This window comes from Tripterygium wilfordii, chromosome 21 (assembly GCF_013401445.1).
Source record: "Tripterygium wilfordii isolate XIE 37 chromosome 21, ASM1340144v1, whole genome shotgun sequence".
In the NCBI taxonomy this organism is placed as follows: Eukaryota; Viridiplantae; Streptophyta; class Magnoliopsida; order Celastrales; family Celastraceae; genus Tripterygium; species Tripterygium wilfordii.
The window spans coordinates 15,591,809-15,618,302 of NC_052252.1; the positions used below are offsets into that span (position 1 = coordinate 15,591,809).

The 26,494-nt window shown below is 36.2% G+C and overlaps 4 protein-coding genes across 12 annotated transcripts; 3 read left to right on the forward strand and 1 right to left on the reverse strand.

Annotated features, from left to right (window-relative positions):
• The first annotated feature begins 4,538 nt into the window (after window positions 1-4,538).
• On the forward strand, window positions 4,539-6,796 carry LOC119990093. 3 transcript variants are annotated; one of them, XM_038835919.1, is made up of 5 exons: window positions 4,539-4,830; window positions 5,032-5,100; window positions 5,456-5,631; window positions 5,736-5,960; window positions 6,422-6,796. In XM_038835919.1, exons 1-5 carry the CDS (start codon window positions 4,725-4,727, stop codon window positions 6,644-6,646), a joined length of 801 nt encoding a protein of 266 aa, XP_038691847.1. In that variant the 5' UTR covers window positions 4,539-4,724; the 3' UTR covers window positions 6,647-6,796. The 3 variants fall into 3 exon arrangements, with proteins under 3 accessions (XP_038691847.1, XP_038691846.1, XP_038691848.1); XM_038835918.1 differs by having other exon boundaries at window positions 4,551-4,830; window positions 6,419-6,796; XM_038835920.1 differs by having other exon boundaries at window positions 4,556-4,830; window positions 5,044-5,100; window positions 6,419-6,796.
• Window positions 6,797-10,652: 3,856 nt separating this feature from the next.
• LOC119990098 lies at window positions 10,653-12,224 on the forward strand. Its single transcript, XM_038835933.1, has 3 exons — window positions 10,653-10,820; window positions 10,965-11,242; window positions 11,939-12,224. Exons 1-3 carry the CDS (start codon window positions 10,719-10,721, stop codon window positions 11,955-11,957), a joined length of 399 nt encoding a protein of 132 aa, XP_038691861.1. The 5' UTR covers window positions 10,653-10,718; the 3' UTR covers window positions 11,958-12,224.
• Window positions 12,225-16,141: 3,917 nt separating this feature from the next.
• On the forward strand, window positions 16,142-22,491 carry LOC119990096. Of its 6 annotated transcripts, none has more exons than XM_038835928.1 (8): window positions 16,153-17,393; window positions 18,019-18,165; window positions 18,960-19,037; window positions 19,449-19,587; window positions 21,436-21,477; window positions 21,570-21,685; window positions 21,785-22,003; window positions 22,117-22,491. In XM_038835928.1, exons 5-8 carry the CDS (start codon window positions 21,447-21,449, stop codon window positions 22,345-22,347), a joined length of 597 nt encoding a protein of 198 aa, XP_038691856.1. In that variant the 5' UTR covers window positions 16,153-17,393; window positions 18,019-18,165; window positions 18,960-19,037; window positions 19,449-19,587; window positions 21,436-21,446; the 3' UTR covers window positions 22,348-22,491. The 6 variants fall into 6 exon arrangements, 4 of the variants coding, with proteins under 4 accessions (XP_038691856.1, XP_038691858.1, XP_038691857.1 ...); XM_038835930.1 differs by having other exon boundaries at window positions 16,153-16,405; XM_038835929.1 differs by lacking the exon at window positions 19,449-19,587.
• Window positions 19,293-20,733, reverse strand: LOC119990091. 2 transcript variants are annotated; one of them, XM_038835915.1, is made up of 4 exons: window positions 20,607-20,733; window positions 19,982-20,268; window positions 19,696-19,914; window positions 19,293-19,522 (listed from the first exon to the last, which is right to left on the reverse strand). In XM_038835915.1, exons 1-4 carry the CDS (start codon window positions 20,674-20,676, stop codon window positions 19,316-19,318), a joined length of 783 nt encoding a protein of 260 aa, XP_038691843.1. In that variant the 5' UTR covers window positions 20,677-20,733; the 3' UTR covers window positions 19,293-19,315. The 2 variants fall into 2 exon arrangements, with proteins under 2 accessions (XP_038691843.1, XP_038691842.1); XM_038835914.1 differs by lacking the exon at window positions 20,607-20,733 and having other exon boundaries at window positions 19,982-20,414.
• Window positions 22,492-26,494: the final 4,003 nt, after the last annotated feature.

The following is a 26,494-nucleotide window of genomic DNA, read 5'->3' on the forward strand; positions in this document are numbered from 1 at the left end:
GGTAACTTAAAAAATGTTACCATTACCGTTACCAGAAGTGTCGGTATACCGACTGTCCGTAACGGTAAGACGGTAATTGGTAAATTTACCAATGAATATAACCTTTAGGGTTTAGGGAAAAATGTGTCAATTCTAAAAACAATAAAAACTGTTTACCCATTCTACCAAATCCACATCCACTTAATTCCACATATATAATTATATATGATAATCCACATCCACATTACATATAATCCACATTCCACTTTCAGATAAATATTAAAATATAAGTAAAACATCACAATAAGTAAATTGTTATACTGGATCTCAAAGTCTACATAATGCAAAAGAAACTCAACAAAAAGAAAGTAATCAGTAGTGCAGCACCATAAGTCCAAAACCACCACCAAATCCTGGCCTGAAACAGAGAAACATTTGGATTCTTCTTCTTTTGGTTGCTTAAAGAGAAACAGAGAAGGCTTGTGCAGTGTCCACAACTCACTGTAGCCATAATTGATAAGTCATAAGTTGTTGCATGGGACACTTACCTGCATATAATATTAGTGTATTAAATTAGATGTTAAATTAAATCTATGAACTATCATGGCTGTAGAAATGGTTTAGTTTGCAATGGTCAGTGAACTCAAAGAGGCATGCACTCACATATTGCTATCATGGGCCCAGTATGTGAATAAAAAGCAAATAAGAAGAGTTATAAATAGGAAAAAAAGTAGTTCAAAAGCAGAGTCTACACAACGCATATAAAGTTACAGACAGTTCAAAATAAGCACTTACAAAGCTTGTGGATTTGGTGGACGTGAAGCCGAAATAGGTAGTTCGGAAGGTAGAGCTTGTGAATTCATACCTATGCAAACAAGTGAACAATGCAAATAAATATTAACAATTCACATAACTATTACATATTAACAATTCAACTAAAATAAAAGTGCAAGAGTTGCTTACTTTTTTCAAATTCTTCAAGTTCCTTGTATAAAGAAATTTCCTCATCCGTTGGCTCTTTATAGAAATTAAATTCATTCGCTCTAAGTCAATCACTAGTACACACCAATGCCTCTACCATCTTTGGGGTCAATGAAGCTCTAAAAGGATCCACAATCCTCCTACCCAAGCTAAAAGCATTTTCACTAGCCACGGTCGAACTTGGGATTGAGAATATATCCTTGGCAACCTTTGAAAGAATAGGATACCATGATTGATTCAACTTCCACCAAGTCAAGAGATCGAAAGAGTCACCATCAAGCTTTTCACAAGGATCTGAAATGTATTTATCCACTTCATTTGCAATCTCTGCAACTTCCATTTGTTCTCTTTTTCTTTTTAGTTTCATCTCAACATGAGAAAGCCCACTTGATTGGGAACCTGAATTTGTATTGACTCGAGTGATGGTGCCCATAGTGGTGGAAGATTGATCTTGACCACTAGCCCCTTTGTATACATCATATAATTGTAGCAAGCACTTTTTGATGTCATCGACACTCTTTTTTATTGTAGCAACATCCTTCCCCATGTCTTCAAAGGAAATTTGTATTAATTCAAGCTTATATCTAGGATTTAGAACATGGGCTACATATATCATCTTGTTAACACTCTCAAAAATTCCCCAATACTTATTCAATTTTAGCTTCATTGACATCCCCACACTTTGCAACACCGGATCACTATCATCATCAATTTTCATATCAGTATCAATCAACAAGTCCGACACTATCACAAAGATTAAGTGAGAAGTGCAAGACTTAGTTGCACTAAGTGACAATGTAGCATCATAAAACTTCTTCAAAAAATGAACAAAGGCCTTTGCCTTCTCCCAATCCTCCTCACATGGTGGTCCTACCCTCTTCAATCCATCCTTATCTTTCTCATTGAAATAACTCAAGAAAGGAGCATTTTCTTCCACCATTCTAGCAAACACCTTCTTGTACTTCAAGGCACTTTCAAGCATTTTATAGGTTGCATTCCACCTAGTCGGGACATCCATGGGTATATTTGACATTTGGTCCATTTTAAACATGATGGCATATTCCCTAAACTTGTCTAACCTTGCCGAGGATGAATGAATGTACTTTACACAATTCCTTATGCCTTCAATTGAGCTATAAAGCTCCTTCAAGCCATCCTTAACAATCAAATTAAGGATGTGACAAGCACACCTCATATGCAAATACTCGCCTTTGAGCAAAAGAGTATTCATCTCACCAAGTCTTTTTTTCATATACTCAATAGCCCCATCATTAGCGGAAGCATTATCAACCGTAATACTAAAGACTTTTTCAATCCCCCAACTTTTCAAACACCCCTCCAAACACCTCCCTATGTCATCACCCTTATGACTAGTGATCTTTGTAAAATTGATTATTCTTTTTTGTAAATTCCAATCACTATCCATAAAATGGGCGGTGACAACCATGTAATTTATGTTTTGGATGGACGTCCAAGTGTCGGTTGTGATACTCACTCTTCGTTCCCTTATTATACTCATTATTTTACCCTTCTCAAAATTGTATTGATCCCACACTAACAAGGGGACTTTTTGCCTATATGGTATCTTAAACCTAGGGCACAACTCACTCAATAATTCTTGAAACCCCACTCCGTCAACAATCCTAAAAGGCATTTCATCACGGATGATAAATCTAACTAACTTCTCCTCACATTTCTTTTGGTTAAATACATGTGGGACTAGTGCACCCCCCATACTTTCTTGTGAAATAGTGCTTTGGCCTTTCTCAACAACTAAATTCCTTCCATAAGCTGGACATTTCTTACATTGCCTTGATAAGTGGTTGGCAAGCCCTGTTGTCCCATACTTCTTACTGTCGGCTTTTATCTCCTTTTTGCAAGTCTTACAAACCCCCACTTGGTATTCTGTCCCCTCTGAATATGTTCTTATAGCCTTAGTGGCATATTCCCACACCCATGAAGGCTTCTTACCTTTATGAGGAGGTGCAATAGATTGAGCTTCTGTTTGGGTTGTAGGTTGGGATATAGGTTGCTCAACAACGTCAGCTTGAGAGATATTCATGTTGTTTGAGTGACTGGATTCCATCCTATAAAATCTACAATTATTCAAGATTCTAAATAGACAAATAACAGACTGCAATAACAATGAAATAAAGCCTACAGTGTACAATTGTTAACAACACAAGTGTAAACTGTAGTATACAAAGGAATCAAATGCAGAATTTTATCCCAAAAATAATAATAGTTAATTAGTCTACACAATAAATCAATAATACAAGCTCCTCCAAACTGTTAGATTCAAGCATATCCATTAATCCGTATGTTATTTAACTCCAACAAGTATGCTCAGGGTATAAGGTAGAACAAGAAATTGATTGACCATGTCTACTATATATACAACTGCAAGTTCACAACGAAACAATGTAAGTAAATTGATTGACCATGTCTACTGTATCCTTTTACAAAAATCTCCCTATTTCACTATTGAAGGCAAGTTCAAGGCAAATTCAGAAATCATAACTCAAAAGCCTATGTTGTTCACTTGACTTACCAGTTACCAATTTGGAGGTAGTGAGGCACGACAAGATGAGAGATCAGAGAGAAAGACTAGGCAGAGATGATAGACTCGTGTACTGGTGGCAGGAGATAGGTAGAAATCGTGAGCGTCCCGTCTGAAAAGTTGTAGGCGTGTAGCACCGAGCGAGGCAGAGATGAGAGCCGATAAAGACTAGGGAGAGTCGGAGAGATCAGATATAGCCAAAGGTAAGGTGCAGACGTTCAGTGCACAGATGAGAGGTAGAGGTTGTGTTCCTGATCGAAAATCGAACCTCGAAAGTCAGAAAGGTAAGAAGGTAAGGTGAACGACGAGAGGCAGAGGACAGAGGTCGTAGGTATTAGGGCTGTGTAAGTGGTAAACTGGTAAATATGAAGAATAAGTTAATCAGAATAAGATTAAGTTATAACCCTAAAATCAATTAATCAATGGTTTAGATTATAGGAGATGAATAATCTAGTGGTCATAATCAAATTAATTTAAATAAAACTAATAATATTAATATATATTTAATATATGTCGGTAATCGGGAAATTTACCGATTTTGAACTTTGTTTACCGTTACCGTTACCAATTGTAGCGGTAAATTTATCATACCGAAGTATTGGTAACGGTATACCAGTTTTCTGTGATTTTCGGTAACCAATATGTCGGTAACGGTATACCAATGGATAATTTACCATACCAATAACAGCCCTAGTCATATTTTGTGGCGTGGTTGAAATAACAGGGTATGAGTGTGACGTTGCACTCGAACCATAGTCCCCACACACCGCGCGATTCTCCACGACAGCGTGCGACTTCTACACCACAATTCAAAAACGTCGAATGATTAAATCAAGTGTGCTTTCTTTTCTCATTAATTAGGTGACTCAACTTTCCCTGTCCTTAACACAAAAGAAAATAGAGCAGTACATGCGTGTGGACCATCTAGGGCCCTAAATAATAGAGTATAATTTATTGGATTTTAACTGTTGACTCAAAAAGCTAATCTGAGAGAGATAGGTGATGGACAGCCGACCGACCCACCTCTCTTTCCATCATCAATGGAATCGCAAGTATTCGCGCGACATCGTGCGAAATATATATATCTTGTTAGTCTCACTCTCTATATATATGTGTGTGTGCTCTCTGTTTTTCTTTTCTGATTAAGATCTTCGGTTCACATTTAACCCCGTCGATCTTAATTAGTTTCTTTTGCAGTTAAGTAATGTCATACCCTGGTTCATCGTCAGATCTCTATAGAGAAACTGAAGGGGCAGAGTACAATGATTGGGAAGGTTATAGTACTGATGATGTTCTAGTCTATAATCCATGTAAGTGTTTTATTACTGTTTCTGTGTTAAAGGCAATTTATTCTGTTAGTAGCTAATGCTACTTTTGGTAGTTCATATTAACCGTAAATAGGGAAAGATGGGTAAGAATTGTAGAGTTATGGTTTCCAAATATATAAGATCTGATCTGGGTTGTGTAGGTTGTAGATGCAGAGGTTGACTCAATTGATATTCGAATCTTAGTGTTTGTTGCAGGTAATACCGGACTCGATTTTGCAGAATTGCAAAAGGATCTCACTTGGCAAAATCAAGGTAATATACTTTGTTTTAGATAGATAATATATTTATTTATATAGCCATCATTTTGGACGACTGACCTACCAAAACTAAGCTCCCGACCCCACACAAATCTTTATCGATCAGCCATTGCCTAAATCATACTGAAAATTGAGATTGAAGTCGTAGCACCCCCGCCTTATCCCTATGCTGATTCGGCCAACTCCAAAGTCCTCTCTGATCACCGACGAGGCATATTTTCAGCAACCAATTTTCAGCCGAAATGGTTGTCGGAATCCGGCGTCTCATGTACTTATGTGCATCATGCTAAATAAATTATCCATATTGTTGCAAGCCAATTAGTATCTATCTTACTGAGGATACTGTACAGAGTTAAATCAAAGTTATCAAACTTCACAAAATCAGTCGAATCACCAACCACTACAAGGATTAGCACCAACTGAAGCTGGGACGAGTCATTCAGTCCGCCGGTGCGGGGGTAGGAATCCATCTCTTCCACCTCTTTCCAAGAAAGAAATCGACAGACGATATCGAGAGAGATGCAAGGTAAATGTTGATTTCTTTTTCTGATATCAATGCTTCATCATGCATGCCTTTTGGTTTTTATTCATCATCGAATTTGTTTTATTTATTTGTTATTTTGGGTGTAGGAAAGCAAAAAGAACATGGAATGGCAGTTGGATCAGCTTGGTCGTCAAGAAAATACAAATTTGCATAATGAGAATAGAAATTTGATGATGGAAAAAGAATCTATAAACAAGAGCTTGCAATCGGCAGAAACAGAGACAAAGGACCTGAACATGGAAATTCGCAAGTTGGAGAGTAACATGACCAACCAACAAGTTTTCGTTGATTCATTCTTAAAGAAAGTCCAAGTACAATTCCTCTCCCTTTCTGAATTACACCATATACATATTTGTGATTGCAATGTTGGCCATATTTTCAGTGTAGTTGTGATTTACAAGTTCGTGTTTTGTGAAGTTTGGTTATTCATTGTTATTGTTAATGTTTGTGATTTAACAAATAAGCTTTGGTTGGGATAGTGAAGTCAAGTTATGGTAACTTCTTGCAAATATGGAATGTCGTAAAGCTTATCCCACTTATACCAACAATATTGTCCTCTTTGAATTGTCCAATTTCTGTGGAAACATCAAATTTGCACAGCTTTGTTCCTCCTAGGCCCAGCAAGTGGGTTGGTGGCCTGAGTTTAGAGCTGGTTCAACTGTTCAATAAACATGTTGAGCTGAGGAATTTTCGATCACAAAAAAAAGAAGTTAATGCTATGATTGGGCCTTATGAATTTGTGTTGATTGTTGTTTGATTCTTTTGACAGCAGGACGATGTGTCGAATAATGAGAATCACCAGCTTGAGGTCAAAAAGCTTCAGAATGAGATCATGGTATTAAGACAAATTAATTGGGACAATTGGGTTATGGACAAAGCACAACTTGTACATAATATTGGGAATTTGGAGCATGAGAATAAGGTTCTCCGACTACAAGGTGATGTACTATGTGAGAAAATACACTATGATATTGACACGAAAGCATGTAAAATATGAATTTTCGAGTTCAAATTATTAAAAGTATTGTTCATCATTATATTATTTTTATTGAACTATGCACTCAATGGCAGACTTGGTCAGTTGTATTCCTACAAGATATATGAATAATGTAGTATCAATATATGATATGCTTTTCTTTTTCTCCAAGATTAATAGATTATGAAGGGTTGGAATGTGGTACAACAAGCACCTAAATTAACAAGATAGCTAGCAATAGCATGCTTACCATTCTAGGAGGTTTTCATTTTTCAGCATCATTCGCACTAGACCTACCAAGTCTTTATTTAATACATCAAAATTAATTATTCCAAGTTTCTAACTTACTATTGGGATCAAGAATATTGAAATCGGCTGTGCGGCCTGTTTTTTTGCTCATGTTATAAGACATTAAACCTAACAGGCGGTTGTACCGTGATTTGGAGGTTAGATTGTAAACCACCGGTTTTCTAAAACAAGAAATCGTCCAAGTAAGTAACCAGCAAGCTTCACCAGTTCACCTTTCCGCCGACAAAGATTCTCGACGGCGACATGAGTTTGATACGGGTTTGTCTTCGAGTTTGATGGAGATTTCTCGACGGCAACTAGAAATGGAATTTGATTTGCGACATCGAGTTTGCCAGAAACTTCTTGGGGTGGATATGGGCTTGTCTTCTTTGGCGACATCAATGAAAAGAATAGTGAAATAGGATTTGAGAGGTTGTTTATGGAGATAGAAGAAGGGGAATTTGGGCAAAAGAGGAGATTGGGCAACATGCTGACGCAATCGGAATTTTGAAACTCAAAGAGTTGAATAAAATCAAAATTCTTATTGAAGACAAAAGTAATATATCTTTCCACAAAACTCTCCTAATGACATATATACATGAATCATAAACCCTAAAAAGTCTAGAAAACCGAACACTACTTGACAACAAATAAAGAAATCCAAAAAAAACTAAAATACCTCCGCAGAGAGGTTAAACACCGTTTTCTGGTCCTAATTTGAACTCTTCAACCTGTTTTCACCCCGGTTACCCCATGTGAATTTCAAATCGGTCCTTAAAAAGATATTATGGGCCTCATAACTTCAAGCGGATCAAAAAGTTACGGCCACTTTTAGGTTTACAGATAAACCACTAAACTGGACTTCGTTTCTTGAACTTTCAACGCTCCAAACAGTCCAGAAACTCATTCGCAAAGACCTCCACGTCACATGCATGGGTTTTGAATTGTTTATGAGTATAAGGTTGGGTTATATTGAAAGAGAAAGATGTGTGCGTCTTTGTGGTTGGTGTATCTTTGGTTATGATGGCAGGGTGAAGCACAAATTAAAGTTAACCAATATCCATGGAAGACGATGTCATATGCGGCTATATTGGAAGGAGGTAGGATAAGGTTGGGGAGTTTATTGGGTTAGAACTTAGAAGTTTTGCCTGTCAATGGACTGAGCTTTGTGTTTGTACGGTCCATTGGAAGCCTAATATTCATTTGAAGTACAATTATTGAAATATATATTTCCAAGAGTAAGACAAGTGATCAAATAGACAAATACTAGGCAAGGCTTGGGCCGGGCTTAGAACAAAATAACTAATTTATTTATATTTATATAATGAGAAATTTTACTTACACGTCAAAAATTATTAAATTTACACTACAAAATTTTATTTTATAAATTTACACCAATTTAGTATAAGTTTAAATCAAATTAATAATAATTAACCTAAAATACCCTTACACACTTCTATTTAAAATTAAATTGTCATGTTCACATTTAAACCATTAGATTTGGTTTATATCATCCAACGGTTGTGATGTTCTATTCAAAATTAAAGATAAAATTGTTTTATATCTAATTACACTTAAACTCTCTCTCTCCAAACTCTCTCAACTACTCCAGCAAAAGTGCAGCCGTGGAGGAGGAGAGGTCTCTCCTCCTCCTCCCCCACTCACCTCCACACCCACCCCCAACCACCCCCACTCCCTTTCTCTAACCACCTCCATACCCACCTTCACCTCCACAACCACTTTTCTCCACCTCCAACTCTACTTTTTAAATTTTAGTCTGTTTTCCTTTGTTCTGTGTTTGTCCCTCTAGATCTGATGGATTTTCCTTCAGATCTAAGGGTTTCGTCCACCGATATGGTGGTTTGGCTCCTCTCTTGTCCAGATCTGATTTTCTTGGACAACGATGAGGCTTTATCTGGCGGCGACGACGGCGACGACGTCCGTCTTTTGACTACTCTGCATCAGGTTGTAAAGAATATGTCTCAAGACTACAGTACATGCTCCATTCTCTGGCGAGGTTTCAAGGCAATCCTTAATCGTGCTTTTGCTGCTTTCAGACCCCTGTCTGCCTCTTCAAACGAGTTTAAACTCTATTTTAGCCTGTTTGCGACATTTGTTGTTGCCCTGAGTCAATCCTTTACCCTTGATGTAGTAGGAGTGTTTTTATTTTTATCTTGTAATCGAGGAGTCTACTCCTCTATGTATGGTGCTGCGTTGTTTTAATAGAAGTTCGTATTTCTCTCAAAAAAAAAAAGATAAAATTGTTTAAGCCTCTCTTTTTTTCCATCTTATTCTGCCCTCTCATCACGACTTCTCTCTTCCATTTTTCTTCTCACTGTGCACTACTCCTCTCTCTTCCTCATGGGTTGCCACCGTTGCCATCAATCTTAAGGCCAATTATTAGTGGGTCCGACACGACGGTGATTTCAAGATCTTGTATGCAAGGGTTATTATCTAATGAGATGGAAAGAAAAGGGATATTAAAAATATTCATGTTTTTTTAAAATTGATATGTCAAAGAAGGTAGATAGATCCAGTAACATTGGTAATAAGATAAACAACACTAGAAGTTTCAAAAACAAGATTGTCTTGTTCGATGTTTTTGCAGAAGAAACTGCGAGAGAGGAGTTATTGATGGGATAGGGGGAGCTGTAATTAGTCCAGCTAATTCCGTCAAATCTCCACCATTCAATGCATGGTTGCATTGGATTTGACTATACCTATTGATTAAATGGTGTAAATTTGGTGAAATTGAGAGCGGGGAGACTTTAATTAATAAAATAATAGATAAAATACGATATCCGTTGGATGATATAACCTAAATCTAATGGTTTAAATGTGAACAAATTTACTGACCCTCTCATCCACACACAACTAACCTAACAATATATATTTTTGATATTTATTTTCATTTAACGGTGTATTAGGTATTTCATATAAGGATGTGGATCTAAATAAAAAGAATTTTAAAAGTGGTGTAAACTTAAAAGTTTTTGTGGTATAAATAAAATTTATCTTATATAATATATGAGTGTAAATATGTATTAATTTATTGTGTATTATAATCAACGATTCAACCTTCATCGTACCGATTAAACCTCAAAAATTTCAACCCTCCAACCGATACAATTTTGATGCACGGTACAATTCTAAAAGCTAAGATTGATAGCGTGTGTGTTTGTTTGACTCTTTTTTTTAGTTATATATGATAGGTATCTCAATAGTTGATATCTCAACTATCTTAACTGCTTAATTGTACGCATATGATTTTATGTGCATCATTTGTGACATATGGAGCCAACAAATTCAAATTTTGTGCCGTCAACTCAAAAGTTGAAATCTTTATCATTTTTATTTTTGTAATACCATTTATTTTATAGAAATATTAGCTATCCCATGTCGGCTCGGTATCAGCGTTCACCAGATCTTGGTCTTGGCTTCTCGGTGACTCTGTGAGGCACCAACCGACCGCGGCACGATCTCCCTCGCGCGACTGCTGTACTACGACGCGCGATGCTAGCAGAATTTCTTTAACAAAGCCATGCCGACCATTGACTCCAAATCCTGGCGTTTTTAATAATTGTCAAAAGTGGGGACATAATAACGTACGCCTCTCAATTCAAAAAACGTCGGAGCTACGTCCAATGATCAAATCAAGGGTGCTTTCTTTTGTCAATTCAATCTGTTAGTTTTCTGTCTTCACTTTTCAGGAATCAACGGTAATATTCACCGTGCTTGCGTACACATTCACCATTACCTTTACGTACATTCATTCATTTATTTATATATGCTTAATTAGCCGCTGATGCACATCTACTTCAAAACCATGAAGCCTTTACCAATGCTTAGTTTGCGATCTTCTGCTCCACGCAATACAGGTCTCAAATTGAGAAGAAGCACGAAATCGGTATTTAATCAATTATTAACTTTCTTAGATGTTGTTGTTCTGCAGTAATGCATTCTATTCTATGTATTAGTCATATATGTAACTGTTTTTTGTTTTGTGTTTTGTGTTGTTTTTCTTTTCTTTTCTTGGTTTGGCCCGTTTCAGCATGTGAAGAGGAGGATAATAAAGAGGAAAATAAGGCAGTTAAGAGAAGAGATGGCGGAGATTAGCAAAGAGCAAAGATGTATTAGAGAGGGTCAAAGGAGAGTGAGAGAGAGGCTTGAGGAGAACCAGTCACAGCGCGAGAAGCTGAAGCAAGAAACGGAGCTCATTGCAAAGGATAGCATTAACATCCAAATGAAGCTAAATTTGATGTTCGGAATCATAAATGCAAGAGCTCAAAAGGACTCCGCTTTGGTTGCTCGACTTACCTGCTCTCTCCGGTTGGTTTTCCATTATTGCTTGCTTCTTATAAGCTTTCTCAATTCACAATTTCCACTTCCAGTTTTTGTTCAAGCTAAGTAGAACGGATATCTACAAAAATCTACCTAGAAAATGGAAAAGAAATGTCTATATGTCCAAAGTTAGATAAATGATTCAAATTAGCATATAAACCACATGCAAAGGTTTTTAAGCAAGTATGTGTACGTATAAAGTCATTACTCTCAACTCAAAATCTTGTTTAAAAGGGGGCAACTATTTAACGTCAGGTACAAACATGTGGGTATAGTGATATTATCAGTTAGGTGAGAAAAATATTAGGTGGTTAATATACACAAGAACGTGTAAGCATGCTGATGTAGGACTAGAGGTAAAGTATTTACAAAGAAAACCAACTAATATGATTGAAAAGCCACGATGTTAGAATCGTGAGAAATTTGATTGGAAAATTCGTTTTGACATGGTTGACAAGACGGTTTTCTTAGTAAATATTTTGCCACTAGTCCTACATCACATGCACGAAGGTTTGCATGAGTAATATCCGATCATATCTTCCAAGCATTTAATAACATGAATGGTAATACAATACATGTTACGGTTGAAATCAAAAGATGTCTAACCATTACTGCATATGACTTCCCTTTCTAGAATGAATTTGATCACTGCTTACAACATTACTTACATCCTCTCATTGGCAGGTATTTGATTTCCGAGTAAAACCAATGAAAATTGCTTTGACGATTATGATGGACAATCTTGTGGCGTATGCAAGCCTAACACACACACACACACACACCAGTAATGTTATGAAGGAGTTTTATGTATGGATATGGTATGTTGAAAAAAGCGTGAACTAAAAATAAAAGATAAGTTTGAGTGTTACATGTCAAACAAGTATGAATTTGATTTAGTAAGAAATGTAAAAGATTATGTTTGTATTGTAATATGATATTAAATTGTTATCGAGCTTACATAAATTCCCTACATCGATCCCCTGACACTGTCTCTACCATATTCAATGTGACGCAGAATGAAAGAAAAACACATTCAACACATCCCAACTCACCTTTCTCCCAAATAAGGATTTCAAATCCTAAACTCAACTCTTAACAACCCAACTCCTTCCAACACATTGAACTGGGAATTTCTTTGATTCCTTTAAGGCGCGATTCCTTTCTTTAGCATTTTAAAACTCCTACGCCATTTGAATATCTCTATGTTTCAATCTGTCCCTATTTGATACATTTCTTGTTAAAGATAAAATGTCCCATATCGGGAAGTTGAGAGAAATCAAAGTACTTATAAGTTAATATTCAACACCTCTCAATTATAGAAGATCTTTTGAAGAACAAAATTGTGCGGACAGGGGCTTGGCCAGGATTCAATGTTAGGGGAGACTACTACTAAAAACATATATCTTTGATGTGGCCAAGAAAGTTTGGCGGGGTCCGGGGGCAACACCTCCGGAATGTTTTTTTAAGAACTATAACATTACACCTCTTATTTTATTCTAGAAGATTAGAACATTTGTGAAAGTGTGAATTAAAATATTTTGTTAATTAAGTTGGATTGCACCTCTTCACAAATTACAACCTCCCAGAAGAAAGTTAAATATCTTGATAACACATTGAAATCAAACATAGGTTGAAAAGGAAGAAGTAGTCGAAAGGAAGAAGAAGAAGAAGTAGAAGAGAAGAAATTCATGTACTGATATATTTCAAAACAGTAATGTTACAACGGCTACTTGAGCCTTCAAATACAACATGTTCTGCAATACTTCTGATACAAAACGACACAGATGTAACATTTGTGTCATTTTGTATGTATCAGGTCTTTGACCTGTAAAGAAAACAATAAAATAAACATTGTAAAGAAGAAGTCCAGAGATGGACTTGAAAAGATGGACCTGAAAATATATAGGCCCAATAATGAGATCATGATAAAGAGCCCAAGTAAGTAAAGACAGGCCTTTAAGGTAAAGGCCCAGGACGAAAATATCTCTGATCAAAATAAAAGAAGGAAAGACCTAGAAACTATCTGGAAGAGGCGCGAATGGTGCGGAGAAGAATCAAGAATCTGACACGGCGGAGAGAACGCAGTGGCAAAGAACGAGATTCTGCTTAAGTGTTTTTTTTTAAAAGAAAAATCTGCACTAGGCTACAATCAAGTGTAGTCCCCATCCTCCACCCCTGGGTGTGGGTTTTGAGGCCTAAAACAAACAATACATTTATAAATTATTTGCGTTGGAATTTTTATATGATATCACACTTACTTTTCTTATTTGGTCATTTGTTGGGCATTTTGGATGTCCGTATGAATGCTTTATATGCCCTTATAGATCACTTACAAAGTGAGGGATACCACAAAGAACTAACATGTATAGTCTAATTGTTGGGTCTCGCACAATCGAATTGACAAGTGCAGAGAGTGTTTAGGATAAAATATATATCTCATAAAGTTGAGATAAATCAAAGTGATTTATAAGTGAATTAATTTCTAACACCACCGTTGAAGTGAAGTTATAAATGGAACTCGCATTTCTATATATTTTTAATATAGCTATCCAATTAAAGATTTAAATTTTACAATGTGTATAAGATTGTAAATATCATGGCCATTATCATTGTTGACATTTAGTTTGTATTTACCCGCCGTAGGAGGATGCCAAAATGGAACCGACTTCCCTCTTGGTATGCCCCTGATTGTGTTTCGAAGAGTTTGGGCTTCAAAAATATAGTTAGTTATATAGATTAATTAAAATATCGGTTCCAAGAAAATGAGAGAGAAAAATAGGTTCCGGAATCGCGCGATGCTCGAACCAAATCGACAATATTTTCTCTTTTTTTTTCTTAGGTTTTTTTTTTCTTGGGATTTTTCCACTCCCTTTCTTATATAGTGTGTGCGATATAAAATAAGTTTTGTAACACCAACACAAACTGACATGATTGAAACCAAAAGAACAATTATCGAGTGGTCATATAATGGAAACCTTAAAACCTTATTAATATTAACAAAGAAAAAAAAAACTATGTGAATCTTTAAAGAAGAAAGAAGATATATTCAATAGAAAATGGTTTGGTGAACAAACTTTATTAGTATTTTATTTTGGTTCATTGGAACTGACCATCAAAGTCCGAACACTTGGATATTGTGATATGTAGTGAAAATGACCTATCTTTTTAATTTATCTTTTATGATATCACTAATGAAATGACTGACGAGGAGAGAGGTTTCGCTAAATTTTGTTGTCCAGGCTTTGTCTTTTATAGTTTTATATAGAAATTCAAGTGTAAAATGCGGAATTTTTTTTTGGTTTTCTTTGATAAGCACGGATTTTTTTGTCAGTGAGATGACAAGTGAGACTCACTATTATAACTCTCACACAGTATCACTTTGTTTTAATATCAACTATGTTTTACCTCGTAGACTTATATTGGCAAAATCTCTGCATTTGCATTAAAGCTGGAAGTCTATACTTATGTTAATTTCAAGCTACACAAGGTGCACTTTGGCTTGCATTGCGCAATACCACCACTGGTCTCTGTGACAATCATGTTGAATATTATGAAACACATTGCTCATACACGGACATTGGGAATAATAGGTGCCGTACACTTCTTGTCAAGAATATTACACCAGAAGAAGCTTGGAATTGACAAAAGTCAGCAGTAGATCATTTCAAAGTCTTTGGTTGCGTAGCTTTTGCGCATGATTCAGGGATGACAGGGGACTGTTGTAATTTTTTTTACAGCAGCCCCCACTGTTTTCATAAGGAACTTAAAATTTTTATAAAAAATCTGAAAAATTATATTGATATTATGATTGGTGTTACGAATCCAACGATATATTTTTTGTAATCAAATTCAACATGAAAAGTGCATGACAATCCTGAGCCGTTGGATATAAATCGAAAACATTATATACATTTTTCATGTTGAAAAATATTTAGACACTCATATTGATTTTACAGTGGGCTCTACTGTAGAAATTCTACAGCTCGGCACCCATGATTCAGATGAGAAGAGGCAAAAGTTGGACAACAAAGGAGAAAATGTATCTTTCTTGGTGTCAATGAGCAGTCCGAAACTTATAAGCTCTGCAATCTCATCACCTAAAAACCATCATCAACCGAGATGTTATATTTGATGAAGAAATGAAGCGTTCATGGATTGTTAATAATTCAAAGCAACACATTTCAGCACCATTTGAAGAAAAAGAGAAAGAAAGCAAGTTCTAGCAGCCATCACCGGTTTCCACAAATCTGCCAGACTCACCAGCAGCCATAACTAGTGCTTCTCAACCATCTGCAGAGGCCCAGAGCAGCTCAACAAGCCCCTATGCCCGAGAAAAAGACAAGCATGGATGTTGGACTACAAGATAGACAACCTTGATGAATTAGATGAGGATAGACTAAATCATTTGCCCCTGTTTACAAATTGTGATCCTATATCTTTTCACTAAGCAAACAAGGAATCAAAATGGTGAAAAGCCATGGATGAAGATATCAGGTCCATTGAGAAAAATGGGACTTGAGAGTTGGTCGATCTTCCTAAAGGACAAAGGTCGATTGGTGCAAACTGGGTCTATAAAACAAAACTGAAGAAAGAAAGAAAAGTTGACAAATACAAGGCAAGGCTTGTGGCGAAGGGTGGAGTTTGGCATTGATTACAAAGAAATGTTTGCTCCAGTTGACAGGAAACCGTTTCAGGAACAAACTAAAAAACGAATAATTTATTCAGTGGCGATAGATATGAAGATCAACAGCAGAAGTTGAAAGGATTCGTCCCCTGTCTCGTAGATTCTATTTCAAGAGACGTATGCTGACTTGGTGTATTGGGCCTGCCATGATTTGAGGCCTCGTTCTATTACTTGGGCTCTCTATGTATTACTTGGGACTATCTTCTTATCACTTAACTTATTACTGTAGGTTGTTTTAACACAAGAAACAACTTGATAGTTTCTCAGAAGGAGAAATGTAACAAGATTATGAAGCGGCTCAGAGACCGAGTCATTGCCGCCGCATAAGAAGGCAAGCACCATGAAATATGAAATGCTCTCTTCTTTGACAGATTGCGTCAAAAGGCTTTAGCACAACAAGTTGGCGATTGAGGACCCTCAATCTCGATTTCGTGGTGCTTGCCTTCTTTGCGGCGGAAATGGTGGAGGTTGATTACTGTCCCCAAACCCTAGCCCATGCCTATGTGTCTTTCTGGTGTGTAATTTGCTATTTCTTCAGATTGTGGTGGAAGGAATCTGATTACTGTTGGTTTCCCCAAATCCTAGCCTAGCCTATGCATATGTGTCTTCTGGCCATAATCAGATCTTTAATTTTTAACTTGAGCATGGAACAATCATGTTGAATATTGTGTTACACATTACTCATACACTGGCTCTTTTAGTGGTTATATGCCCCCCCACCCACACTTCTGGTTTTGTCGTAACCGAATTAACAGAAAAATTTAAAGTAATTCGGCATAATCATTGCTATCTGTGTTCATTATTCTATGGAAAAAATCACACCTTGATGCGTCTGGGCCGGTCCGGCAATTTTATTGGTGCCATCAGACGTTTTTGTTTAATCAATTTATGTTTTTGTTTTGGTCTAGAATGTACTTATAAAACTGAGCAATCTGCTGATGCAGAATATACTCAGAACCTCAATTCAATTATCTGTCTTGTTGAGAAAACAAACTTGAATCGGCCAGCTAATGCAAGTACTCCTTAATGTCTATATGCTTTTTGAAAAATTAAGTAGCTTAAGTTGTCTACTGTAGATGTCTTTGATATTTCTGTTGGTTGCTAAGATGTGGTGGAGAATGTTGTGAGGTAGTGTGTCTTGTGTATGTGTGTGGGGGCATGTGTAGGAATCTATATGGTAGGCGTGTGGAGGAGTTTGGTTTTGGTGGAGATTGAGCTTTCTCAGAGAAATACCACTTCATAAAGCTTGGTAGACGTATGACTGAATTCAGAAGACCACTTTATGCACAAATTACTGCTAATTACTTGTAGTGGGAAGATTGCTATTTTGAATTACGGGACTTTTTGGTACTCACGTTATCAGAGTTGGCCATAGTCTGAAGATAGGGAACTTCAGTATCAAAACATGACCATGGAAAGTCCTTTTATCAAAGGAATCCTTGCTTCATAATCTTGGTACATTTATCCTTATGAGAAACTTTGAAGTTGTTTCTTGTGTTAAACAATTTATATAAGTGGCATGATTTTGTTAAATTGATTCTTCACAAATCCCTTTAAATAAATGTTTTTGCTGGCATCCATTCCTGGTAACATCACATTGTTCCAGTAAATAGATTTAGGAGAAGGTTTTAGGCTACTCCTTGATGTGGTTTTAGGCTAAATCCAACAACTCTTGATAAAATATCCATTTTTTCGTTTCCTTTATTGAAATGCTTGTGGGTTTGAGTAGTCCTATAGTTTTCTACTTGGATTAGATGATTTTCTTAACTGCCTCTTTCTAAAGCTTGGCAAAAAGACTGTCTGATCTTCTATGTTATGCTTCTAGATGTAAGAGTGCTTCAAATGGAATCATGCGTATCTGGACCCCTTGAGTGTATAATGTATATGCAGTTTTTTAAATTTTAGCATATTCCTTATTGCTAGTGAGGTTCATAATTATGGAGCTGATGTAATATCTCATTCATGGGATGACAATATGGCATATTGATGAACTGTTAAAAGTTCAGTTTTTGCCTTTGTTAAATACCATTCGTATCCAAGTTCAATCAATTTTGTGACACAAATTGGCTATGCTTTGCAGGGTAGACAATGATTGAAGTTTGGTTGCCTTACAGTGGACTGCTGAATGGGCACCATATGATTTTTTCCATCCTTCATATTTCATAATGGGTTTTCCAATGGAATGTGATTTGAACTTCGAGACAAGTCGTAGCTCAGAGCTTTTTGGGTACGAATTACTGCCGGTGCACCTTGGATTTAAAATGATAATGACTTCCATAACAAAGTATTTCTTAATTAATAAGTTGGTCACGTTATACTCTATAACATCCCTTCCTCCTCCTCTCTTTAAAAGTATTATGTTTTCATGTGAAAGTTTTAAGTCATAATATATTCAGCTACTTATATATTATTGTATCCATAAATCATGACTCCAAACTTATGAGATGTGAAAAATGCATATCCAACTTGGTGGTCATGTATGAGACAATCTGGGTAGTTTAGCTGGCTGCAAGGTTAATGTACAAATTCTGAAAGAAATTCAGGTTGCAGAAGTTGATATATTTGTAAATGTTGAGGGAAATGTATAACCTGCAGACTGCAGTATGTACTTACTGTTGATCTGTTAATCTACCGCCACTGAATAAATTATTGGTTTTTTAGTTTGTCCCTGAAACGGTAGTGGTTTCCTTTCAACATATAGTCTTTACCCTACACATATGGTTATTTCTTGAAGTAGCAGTGGGTGCAATGAAAGTATGATCTGGCTACATATCATAATTTATAAATGCCATTGTTATTCATGGATTTGAGCATATGGATTTGGCATTATTTCTTTTGTGGTTGTGAATTGTAGCGCTGATGTTAAGATTATTATTTGCTAATCATAATGTTTTGACAAAGAATTAGATATGTGCATATTTACTTCTCAAAGGAAGTTCTCTATCCCTTCCTCCCTCATGTTTCTCTTCAATTTTAGTCTGAAATATTGATTAGTTTAACTGTGACCAACAATTTTAACAGATTATTGAAGAATCAGTCATGTCAGTGAAGACACAGAACAGGGTACGGTGCCTTTGTATGACAAATAGAAGTAGGCAGGTCAGTACCATTAGATCTTGTATTTTAATGAGCCAGGTACATTCAAATTTCTTTTCTTTTTTTATCCTCCCTTATGCAACTACTCATCTGTTCCTCCCTTACAAAATCCAAACCAAATAGAGGCTACATTGGAGAAGCTGAGAGCAAAGGTTTCAAAGAAGTGAGTAGAAACAAAACCCGTGAAGAAGCGGCTAAACAAAACAGGAGCCTAAGTGGAAGAGATGGAATCAGAACGATTTCATGTTTAAAAAAAAAAAAAACCCCCCTCATAGTTGTCTCTATTCATGGTTTTTATCGTTGTAGATCTTCTCGCACAGAGCTTGAACTTGAAATTTCAAGGCTCTGTTATGATGCTCCAAATTGACTTTTCTCACCAAAAGTTGTTTCTTCTCTTCCATCTGAGGATTCCAGGTGACATTTCCGAGCAGTCTCTCTCTTTCTTGTCTAAGCATTAAAAGCTGGTGATCCTCATGACTTTGCAGCAGCTGTGAGAAAATTAACTCAACATGACACTTGGAATGCAAAGATGGAACTCAATGAGCATTCAATGGTGAGTACTCAGAGGAAAAATCTTCTTTTACCAAGGAAATATTCAAAAACTACAAGACATGTTAAAGGACAAAGAAACCTGTGAAATAAAGGAAATGGAAAATCTTACTTGTTTATGTGAAAATGCGTCCACGAGAACTACTTGTTGATTCATCTCTCTCTTCAAACAACGTACTTGAGTCTTTAGTATCTGGTTCTCACCTGCTATTGCTTGCAGACTTTGATACATCACATCGATCTCTGACCTCAACCGTTCATTCTCCATCTTCCAAACTTTATTTTCGCTGCCAACCACTGCTAAATCAGACTCCCTCTTCTTTCTTTCAAGCTGCCAGAGGAAATACAAACAAGTGAAAAAAGCAAGACATGAACTTCTTTAAAAGACACAAATTTACCTTCATTCGCTCTCGGTAAGCTTTGCCGCACAATCTTTTCTTTTCGCTCTCGGTAAGCTTTGTCTCACTTTTAGGAAAATTTCCTCCAGTATCGCATGCATTTGGAATTCGAGAAGATATAATTGGTTCATCTGAATGGTTTGGAATTGTCACATTTACTCCTCTGCTTGTACCAGCAACCTGAGTAAATTGTGATACTCCTGCATTAAGTAAGCCCAAGTCTAAGGTACCTTGTTCAGGGAAGCTGAAACGCTTTTGTGATTCTTCAAGAATGGCTCCAATATTGCCTGCAAAACAAGAAGAAAAACAATAAGATACAATAAAACATTCAACATGACTGTCGACTGCTATTCTATCAATGATTGTGCAAGATGCAAAAACAAGCCATATATAGGAGACTTTGTCTATCTCCATTTCTTCACTACATCTTCGAAGATAAAGGCAGAAACAGAACTTCAAAAGGAATGGCACCAGAATCGAACCGTAGAATAATCTAGGAAGATATACGGACTACACACAAGCAGAGATCTGGTAAGATCTTTATTGATTTGAGTAAACAACACATTCATGATACAAAGAATTTGATGAATAAAGGTCTGAAAAAGATAGAATAAGTTGTCCTTACCATCACCAAAAGTTGAGGGAAGATGTCTACTCGTTAAATCTGGGGATGTCGGTATCCTGTATTTCTCCATTAGTCCTCTTGGACGAACTTGAGTACCAGAAAAATAATTCAAAGCTTAGACTCCGAAATGGAGGTACAGACAGAAAGTGATGAGAGAACAGTGCTAATCATGAACTTAAAAGGTACATATGTATTATCATCACGCGATCATGTCTAATCATCGCGAGTTTGTCGCAAATTGCCACACCACCATCTCGCGGTAGGGGTTCTCTTGTCAGCTTTGATAAGTACTGATTATAAACCAAAGGGAAGATTTGTAGAAGGATACCATGGATAACAACTTGGACTTCACTTCAGAGGGTAAGCAATTTATATCATTAATTGCATACCCTTCCTTTATCTTTTGTTCAAATAGTTTAACAATTAAGGATACATGTACATGAAGATTGATCTTGAATATTTGGATCTGTTCATAATTTGTTAGATCTGTTATATCTTTCAATGCTGCTAGAGTTTACTCTTTATTATATGGTCAACTTTGGATTTATATATATACATATAGGTTCACCCAACAAAAGTTAAACCAAAGCAGAAAATGAAAACAATATTTTGGGGGTATAATTCATGTTTTAGTAATCTTATTCTGGGATTATATGGAATATTGTTGTCCGGCAGTGACATTAAGATTTGGATAATTAGTTTCTGGTAGTGCAAGGAAGTTTTAACTAGCTAGAAATATTTGACCTTATTTTCCCTTGCCTTGAAAAGAAATATACATGTTATGTGGTACTTGACAATATTCGTGATGAATTATTTCTGCAATTTGTAGATGATCAGGAAATGGAGGGACAATTCTCTATGCCGAGTCAAGGTAATTCTATTAGTTACTCTCTTAATTGGAGAAATTCTCTCACAAGTTTTAATTGTTTCATGAATCATGAATGTTGACTTGCTGTTAATTAGAGAAATATCAAGCAAGCGATAATCAACCTGCCGGACCATCTCGGCTGTCCAATACTCTACAGCAAAAAGGTGCAAAAAAGAGAGAGATTGATAAGGCATCCCGCCAGAGAAGAAAGGTTAAATGATTGAATTATTCTAGAACAGATCGACATTAATCAAAATGTGGATTTTCAATTGAAAAACTTGAGGTCTCATGTCTGTGATAGTGTATGCAGGAACAAGAAAATAAAATGAAGGAGAATTTGCAATTTGTCAATGAAGAGAACACAAGTCTGAAGCTGGAAAATCAAGTTTTGATGACCGAAAGAAACACAATGGCTCAACATTTTCAGTCAGAAGCCGAGGAAACCCAACAACTTCAATCCAATATCGATACTTTGAATCATGGTATTGTGACTAGGAAATGGCTGGTGGATTTATATTCGAATCAGCTGGTAAGTGATCAGGGTTAATAATCAATTACAAGAAACATATATGCATGACTTAGTACTGTTGCCTTCCAGCTCTATTCTTTCTGAATAAATGTATCTTTCTTTAATCTTTGTAGGCTGCTACCGACACTTCCCATCGCGTGTCTGAACTCAGACAACTTGAGATTGAAATTTCTATCTTAAGACAAACAGACTGGAATCGGGAGAACTGGGACTCAGAAAAACAACTTCTTCTGGAAAATATTGCAGAATTGGAAGTTGAAGAAAGGTCGCTCAAACTACAACACCAAGCCTTAATTGAGTCCGTAAACACTAATGAGGACGGCCAACAAGGATACGCGGCATAATCTATAAGGTGTATTAATTGGGTAGATATCATGACTTCAATATTTCATGGAAATTTCATGGTTAACTTAATATATGGATGTTTTTCTAGGAGTCTGATATGGGAAAGATAAATCTCATATAATAGTTTATCAGCTAAACAACTGCTTGTTTTCTGGCTAATTCTTTATAATAGTTTATGTAAATGTACAACAGTACATCTTTAAAAAAAATCGTGTATTCACTTCATAAATTCTTTATTTTAGTTTTAGTGTAATCAACTTACTGGTTTATGAGCTGAACAACTGGGTATTTGTTGGATCTACTACTTTGGGTCAATCTCTCAGCCAAATTGACATCTTTTGAATGAAAGAAAGAAAAAAAAAAAAAAAAAACTCTGTTTTTCTTAGAAAAGGTGTATTTTTCTAATGACAATCCAAGATTTTTTAGCACAACTGTGTTAATTGACAACTAACTTTAGTACCTTATAATTATTGCACAAATTGGACTTGACCTGCTTTTTGATAATTAAGCCCTTGATGAGAAACATATAAAACTAATGAGAATGGTTCATATGTGGTTGGATTTTGGGTGCACGAGAGAGTCAAGGGTATTGATAATGGGTGTTCCAAGAGCATTTGTTAAGGATATATTAACGGCTAAACATTACCATTATGTATTTTGGTTTTCCTCCAATAAAACTATTGAATAATAAAAAAACATGTGTGAGTATAAATAAATAAATAAATAATATTTCTTTTGTGGTCCAAGTGATCAATGCAAATAGACAAAATATATATAGCAACAAACCAGTCAAATAATAATATGGCACAGAATGATACCCTTGGAGTAGCAGAAAGTGGGGATGAGTGAAGACAAGACAAACAAAAGCAAATTAATGACAACCATGCAACAACACCTTGCTTTTATGATTGGTCTGTGTCAACTTCAAAAGCTAAATGCTACATGCAATGAATGTTGCTAAGAAAATAATCCTTAATACAAAAATGAAAAGCATATATGTGTATATATATCAAATCATATGCTTCAGACGATATAATGAGGATGTGACAAAAGCAAAACTTGGAGATTTAGAAAAGTGAGGAATACAGAGAGATCTGAAAATATATTTTGCAAAATTGCCCTTACACATTTATAATTAGTTCTGAAAATATCAAATCATATGCTTCAGACAATATGATGGGGATCTGACAAAAGCAAAACTTGGTGATTTAGAAAAGTGAGGAATATAGAAAATTGCTCTTACATATTTTACACATTTATAATTAGTTCTGAAAATATCAAATCATATATTACCAACTAATTTGTACATTATGGTGATCTATTCATAAGAACATCCAAAAAACCTAATAGATGACTCAAATGGGAAGGTAAATAAACCTTACATCATACTTGGGTCTTGCTCCCACTAGCGTAACTAAGATTTTGAGGGTCTTAAGCAAACTCTAAAAAAAAAAATTCTCTCAACTTTATTTATTTTTGATTTGAAAAATGTTAAATGCTAGTATATGACTAGTATTTTTTGAAAATATGGGACCCAAGGGACAAGGATGTAACTTGATCTGAAATACTAGATTCATGAATTATATATATTATTTTATATTACTAAGAGAACAAGCTAAATAAAAAAATAAATTTTATAATCACTAGTTTTAATGACTCTGAGTTACCGCAATTAATATAATCATCCATTAAAGTGAAGACATTATAAACAGTCAACTATTAGGTCGCCTCATCTTAGAGCCGCCTCTGCCTCCTTCGATATCATGTAAAAAGAATTAACCCAAACAACTTGACACTTGTAGAGGTATTGTTTATTTTATGTCGCAAGGCTTGTTTGAGTTTGTTTTTAAAAGGTCCTCTATTTTGAGAGATTTTATATTTTAGCTTATAAGCACTTTGATTTTTCCCAATTTTTTGTATAGGACATTTTATCTTATCAAGGAATACATCAAAAGAGGGAGATTGAAACAGAGAGATATTTAAAGGAGAGGGAAAGAACTAATATCAAAGCAAGTCACCATCGCATGCATAATTGAGAAGCAGAATATCTGAACACGGATTGTGGCACTCTGCTTTCATATTAGTTCTATTCCCTTCTCTAGCTTCGCTCTTCCTAGTCTATGCATTTTCTTTTCCTCAATGATCCCTGTCATCTCCGACTTTATACCTTCCGATAGGGGTCGGCATCGGGCCAACCCGGCCTGCAGAGGCAGACCTATGCCTTACGGATCGAGGGCACGGGCCCCTAGTGGCTTTTGAAAATTTCACTAAATATACATGTGTTCTTGACGATTTCATACATAAGCCCTCAGTTAAAAAAAAAAATAGGGCCCCCAGTTTACTAAAGCCCACTAAGTAACTTTGACCCAATCTTCCTAAGTCACAACCCCTAACCCCACTCTATTGTGTTCTCTTTACCTTGTCAAGCCCAATTCTGAAGCCCCTTAATCTCTAACCCAACTATATTGTGTGCCCTTTACATTGTCAAGCTCAACTGCCTTTTACTTTGTAATCGAATGAGTGATCAATTTTTTATGATTGTCTTGTATGTTATATAGAAAACGAGTTTTCTTTTTTTTTTTGAAAAGAATGTCATAGACCTCATTGTATTAGGTTACCCAATAAATTGAGTAACTGAGGCCCGTAGGCACTCAGGGCCACCATAAAGGTGGAATACAACCTAATGACTAAAAAAAAAGAACAAAGTAATAAAACATAAACCAGATATCGCCAGGCATTGCTGTACAACATTGGATTACATCACACACCGCCGAACCACTGTCCAACGGGTCGACTCTATCGGGCTAAGACGGGTAACAAATACTAAACAGAAAAAAAAACACAGATTACAACTTGGATCTACAAGAGAGGCCAAACTTCCTCAAATCTAAAAATCTCATCACTAAAAATCCAAATTTATGTCGTCGAAGCACCGAGAACGTCAATGATCGAAGATCTGCGATAGATGGAGGAGATCAAAATCTGGAGAAGAAAAACCTGCGAAATCCTTATTCAAACACAAAAACATAACAAAATAAAACATATTTGGGTGAAGAAATGGCCGATCTAACTCATAGGACGAAAAGAAGAGGAAAGAAGAGGGGGAGAGAAACAGAGAAGGGTAGATGGAGGCAGGGAGAAAAGAGAGAGGAAAGGAGAAGGAGAAGGGTGAGGGGAGGAAAAAAGGGCAAAAGAGGATAAGGGGAGGGGGAGGGGGAGGGGGAGGGGGCGGGGAGAGGAGGAGGCGCCTCCTCCTCCTCTCCCAAAGTTTTCTAATTTTTTCTTTCTTTTCGAGAGAGAGAGGGGACTCTAAATAAAGATATATAGAAAAATAGTTGTTTGGAACTATTGTTGATGTTGTAATATCACATTTTCAAAATATAAAAATTCGTGAAAAACAATTGTGATAAATTACAATATATTTTCTTCTTACTTTTAATTCTAAAATGTGTTCTTTTTTGTTTCCAGTCTATATTCGTAAATACATTACATAAAAAAAACCCCCAAAAAAATTATGGGGGAATTGCCCTACACTCCCGCGCTACCTTTGTGCCCCCAATGATCAAAATTCATGGTTTCGTCACTGCTGACCTAGGCTTAAATCGGGCTTTAGGTCAGGTCTAGCCCTCAAAATGAGGATCGGCCCAGCCTCTAAGGCTTTGGCCTCTGGGTCGGGCCTCGGGCTTCGAGCCTTTGAGTTGGGCCCGACTTTGACTATTTAATATATGTATTATATATATGTATATAATAATAATAATAATTTTGGAAAAGAAAGGGGAAAATTTCAAGCCGGTACCACTTGTGAAACTTTTGGACACTTAAGTCCAGTCCAAAAAACTTTATCCCTCTAAGGTACCACTAATATGCTAATTACATTTTTACCCTTATCTTCTTCCTCCCACAACACCTACACTCCTCCTCTTCTATTCTCTCTCTTTCTCTCTCTCCTCTCTTCTTAGAGTATGAATGGGGTTTGCCAGAGTGCAGGTATTGCTCACTGCTGCCTCTCAAACTCAGAAGGCCAATCATGAGAGATATCATTCTACTGTCAATTCTCAATGCATCACTTTTTGTCCAGAAGAGAGTCAGAGAGGACCCTCTGTCTCTCACTATCTCATTATGTTAGAGAGAGGAGCCGTGATATGG